Source organism: Echiichthys vipera, assembly GCF_963691815.1.
Source record: "Echiichthys vipera genome assembly, chromosome: 15".
In the NCBI taxonomy this organism is placed as follows: Eukaryota; Metazoa; Chordata; class Actinopteri; order Perciformes; family Trachinidae; genus Echiichthys; species Echiichthys vipera.
The window spans coordinates 28,883,723-28,887,935 of record NC_139840.1 but is presented as its reverse complement, the minus strand read 5'-3'; the positions used below and the strand labels follow the sequence as shown (position 1 = coordinate 28,887,935).

Below are 4,213 nucleotides of genomic sequence, written 5' to 3'. Positions count from 1 at the left end.
GTGGCAACGAAAACCTTCCCTATTACAGGCAGGAATGTCAGTCAGACCCAGCTCTATGGAGGACGGACATCTGTCTTGACCGGTTGGGGAGGAAGAAAAGGAGAGAGAAAGAGAGTAAAGACGGACAGATGGACAGAGAGAGACAAAGACAGACACAAAGACAGAGACAGACACACTTCCAGTAACTATATTAATATCTATAGTAATGGGAATATGACTTATATGTTATGGCAGTTAATACAGCAGAATAGTAGAAACAAGCACAGCTAAGGTTATAGATTATAACAATAGCAAGTAGCCTCATGCAGGACCGCGGCAGCAGGCACCACCACGATCAGCAGAGACCTGCGAGACGACAAAGCACAAACAACTCCGGGGAAGAAGTTGAATTAGTAACATGCATTGATGAGACATGAATGATACAGAGAGAGAGGAAAGAAGCTCAGAGTATCTGGAAAAGTATTGTCCCTCAGCAGACTAGGCCTATAGCAGCATAATTTAGCAGAACAAAATCAGCTTAAAACAACATTGCTAAGGGCTCGTAAGCCCTAGCTGTAAGCTTTATCAAACAGGAAAGTTTTAAGTTTACTCTTAAATATGGGGACAGTGTCTGACTTCCGAATAACACTTGGGAGTTGGTTCCACAGGAGAGGAGCTTGGTAGCTGAAGGCTCTGTCTCCCATTCTACCTTTGGAGACTCTAGGAATGACAAGTAGCCCTGCATTCTCAAAGCGCAGCGATCTAGTCTGGTAATACGGTACTATGAGCTCTTTAAGATATGACGGAGCCTGACCAATAAGAGCTTTGTAAGTAAGAAGAAGGATATTAAATTATATTCTAGATTTTACAGGTAGCCAGTGCAAAGAAGCTAATACAGGAGAAATATGTTCTCTTCGATTTGTTTTAGTAAGTACACAAGCTGCAGCATTTTGGACCAACTGGAGACCATTAACAGACTAATTGAAGAAGGATGTATTAAAAAGAAATAAACCCTTTTAAGCAAGTTCAATTTTTTGGTATGAATTTTTGAAGGTTACACCACTTAGACATTTTGCCATTATCCTCCAACTATTCTCAAAATTGATTAAAATCATAACTTTAGAATAGGGTAATTTGTACGTTTTTTTTTAAATCTTAACAATTTTAAATTTAATTTTAAACCTACCCTTTGATAATAATGAAGTTTGTATATGTCCTAAAAGTCAAAAAGTGACTTTTCGTACCTTGTGAATGTGCAGTCATGATATTGTTGCAGAAACCAAAAGTTCGACAAAAGCAAACACATCGATCATGACATTGATCATGATATTAATTCTTTATTAAGATGCATTAAAATCCATCAAAATACTGATAAAAATCTGAAAGTCTAGTTGAGAAATTATTGTGGTTGCAAAGTCCGTGGATGATCTACACTGGGAGAAATGTGAGTGTAGGCACCATGCCGTTAGGACATGTGGATCATCATCACCCAACCCGCTTACCCAGGGTCGGTTCATGGACTTGTGGATATAACTAATTAATAATTCAGTGGTTCAGCTCTTATCAGATTTTTTCATGTCGTCTGTGTCAAAGCTAAATGGTTTATCGTAGCCCATCAGATGGTTGTAGTCATGCGGAAAGGGGAACAAGTCCGGGTTGACCAGCAGCCCCATTTTGTCAGCGTAGAAGGTAGTGAACATCTTGCTGACGGCTGGGATCCTGACCTGCCTCTGGTGGAACATGCTCTTTTTTTCGGTTAGAAGGACACTGTAGGTGATGGCAGTGTAGGTATCTCTATCTGGGTTGTGGTACAGGCGAATCACGTAGCCCTTGGTGATGAGGTGGAGGAGGACAGGGGTGAGGAAGGTGAAGAATCCAATGACTCCACAGAAAGTGGCTGTAATGACGAAACCCTGGGCTACTAGGCCAGTCTTCAGGAGGATGTGGGGCATGAGAAAGAGGCTGGCCCCACTGGAGCTATAAGAGAACAGCTTCACCCCTGACAAAAGAGAAAATTCAGAGAACAGGTTACACAAGCGAGGGTTACACTTTTCCATACACTGCTATAGTCAGGCATATATCCATTTGATCCGAGTATTGTATGCATGTCCTTCAACATTAAGTTGATGTATCACTCATTGGACAGTCAAATCTCCCTAAACCTGTAGTTTGATGCAGTAACTGAAGCTATGTGTGACTGTAAATACAGCCATAATGTACAGGGCTTACTGTAAGAAATGCAAAGAAAGGTGTTTCTCAATGGAAATGAAGTTTTCTCTCTTCTCCCAACTGACTGACAGCCCATGATAGATGGTTCATCCTATCACCTGCCAGGTATGTTTTGAAAGTGTCTCAAAACCTTTTCCAGTCAGTTTGATGAGATGACTTAGATGTAGACTTCTCTTTATTGATCCCTTTGGGATGACTCCCGCAAGGAAATTTAATTTCCAGCAGCTTACAAAAACACAAGAGAGGTATAAAAAAATACAGTATAGGAGATCCGATAAACTCTTACCTAAATAAATACAGAAAGTATAAGAAATTAAAATAAACAGTTAACAATAAACTCTTAGTTAAATATATATAAAGTAGATGTAAGAATACAGGTAAAATAAAATTCACAGAAAATGAAATCAGATAAGTTAAATGTACAGGAAATGTATAAGAAAAAACATGTATGACAGTATATGACAGAAATGAGCAGCAAGATTAAATTATTGCACTTAAGTGGTGCATTCACATGCACCCGCCGCTATGGGTGCTCGCCGCCCAGAATGAAAGGGTTCATTACGTTCATAGTGCAATTGAAAATAATAAATGGTCCAAGAATGTACGGGCTTACATGCAACTTATTAAGCCAGAATGATCAGACCAGACTAGATCAAGGCTAGCTTTTCCCTTCATAATGGATTTCTAAATTCTACTTTTGTGCAACAGCCTCCTGGTCAGAACAGGGCCATACAATTTCCTACAAATTTAAACTTAATTGTAACTAGTATCAAATAAAAAAGAACAACAAAATGACAGTAACTCACCTCTAACAGCAGTGCCCAGGCTGCCAGTGTAAATTAGGTTCCAATCCTGGGAGTGGGTAGCTGTGGAGAGACGGGTGGATGGACATTGGGACAACACCTATTCAAAGAAACAGAAGAAAGACACATGGTAAAAGTTAGTCTTGACACTAATCTGTTCTGATGTCCTGTATGGTATTCACCTGGTCACTTTTGTCATTCTAAATGGCTCCTTTCTATGCTATCTGCCCTCAACATATTTTTCACCTTATTCTGTCTGGTCGCAGATAGAAATATTGTTATTTTTTATAATCCAAAATGTGATAATATGTTTGCGCTGGCTACACCACTGCTGTACTAGCATGTATTTTTAAATAACCAATGCCGTAAATTACTATAATATACTTGAACTTTTTACGTAGTAATTAATGTATGGCCTACAACATAACTAACTACCATTATTAGTAGAGGATACTTTTCAGTAGCCTATTGAGAGGACGTTTGGAAGTTGCACACACATTCCAGTGATCTTAGCGCCTCACTCATAGTCATGTATCTACTGTGTGTGTGTGTGTGTGTGTGTGTGTGTGTGTGTGTGTGTGTGTGTGTGTGTGTGTGTGTGTGTGTGTGTGTGTGTGTGTGTGTGTGTGTGTGTGTGTGTGTGTGTGTGTGTGTGTGTGTGTGTGTGTCACTAAACACAGTGTCAGGTGGGATAAATACCGGGTTGTTGCGGTGGAGGAAGGACCTTCTCTCAGCATGGAGCTGCTTCTCGTTCTCTCCTCTGACATAAGACACGTTCAACGGCGTACGGTGTCGCGCGGCTGTCATGTAAAAGTTACTGAAGGACTGAGCAACCACACAGGGTCGTAATGCACGCAGAATATTCACAGACAACATTGTTACTTTGGTAGCGACCTTCTTCTTCTTCTTCTTCTTCTTCTGGATTTGATTGGCGGCTGGCATCCAGCTTATAGGTGCATTGCCGCCACCTACCGGACTGGAGTGTGGAACATTGGATGACAAAAAAAAAAAAAAAAACTTAAACCCTATCCATTAAGCCTGTTTCCCTCAAGTATTTACACACATGCCTTCTAATGCTTTCTGATCTTTGCAACATGTTCTCTACCGTAAAGCTCACCTTTTCCCTTTGCAGTGCTGATTTTAGATCTCTCCTATCTCTCTCATATCCCTTGCATTCCATAAGAACATACTGCACAGTTTCA

The 4,213-nt window shown here is 40.3% G+C and overlaps 1 protein-coding gene across 1 annotated transcript; it reads right to left on the bottom strand.

The window, feature by feature from the left end:
* Window positions 1–1,378: 1,378 nt before the first annotated feature.
* On the bottom strand, window positions 1,379–3,915 carry tmem70 (transmembrane protein 70). The gene is made up of 3 exons (XM_083929195.1): window positions 3,711–3,915; window positions 3,015–3,111; window positions 1,379–1,978 (listed from the first exon to the last, which is right to left on the bottom strand). Exons 1-3 carry the CDS (start codon window positions 3,885–3,887, stop codon window positions 1,533–1,535), a joined length of 720 nt encoding a protein of 239 aa, XP_083785321.1. The 5' UTR covers window positions 3,888–3,915; the 3' UTR covers window positions 1,379–1,532.
* Between the last annotated feature and the right edge of the window lie 298 nt (window positions 3,916–4,213).

Excerpts from the sequence above, each read along its gene's own strand:
- tmem70 (XM_083929195.1), bottom strand. The coding sequence starts at position 3,887 with ATGTTGTCTGTGAATATTCTGCGTGCATTACGACCCTGTGTGGTTGCT. Across the intron at positions 3,112-3,710 it reads TCCTCCACCGCAACAACCCG|GTGTTGTCCCAATGTCCATC; the intron begins GTATTTATCCCA and ends TTCTTTGAATAG. Across the intron at positions 1,979-3,014 it reads CCTGGGCACTGCTGTTAGAG|GGGTGAAGCTGTTCTCTTAT; the intron begins GTGAGTTACTGT and ends CTCTTTTGTCAG.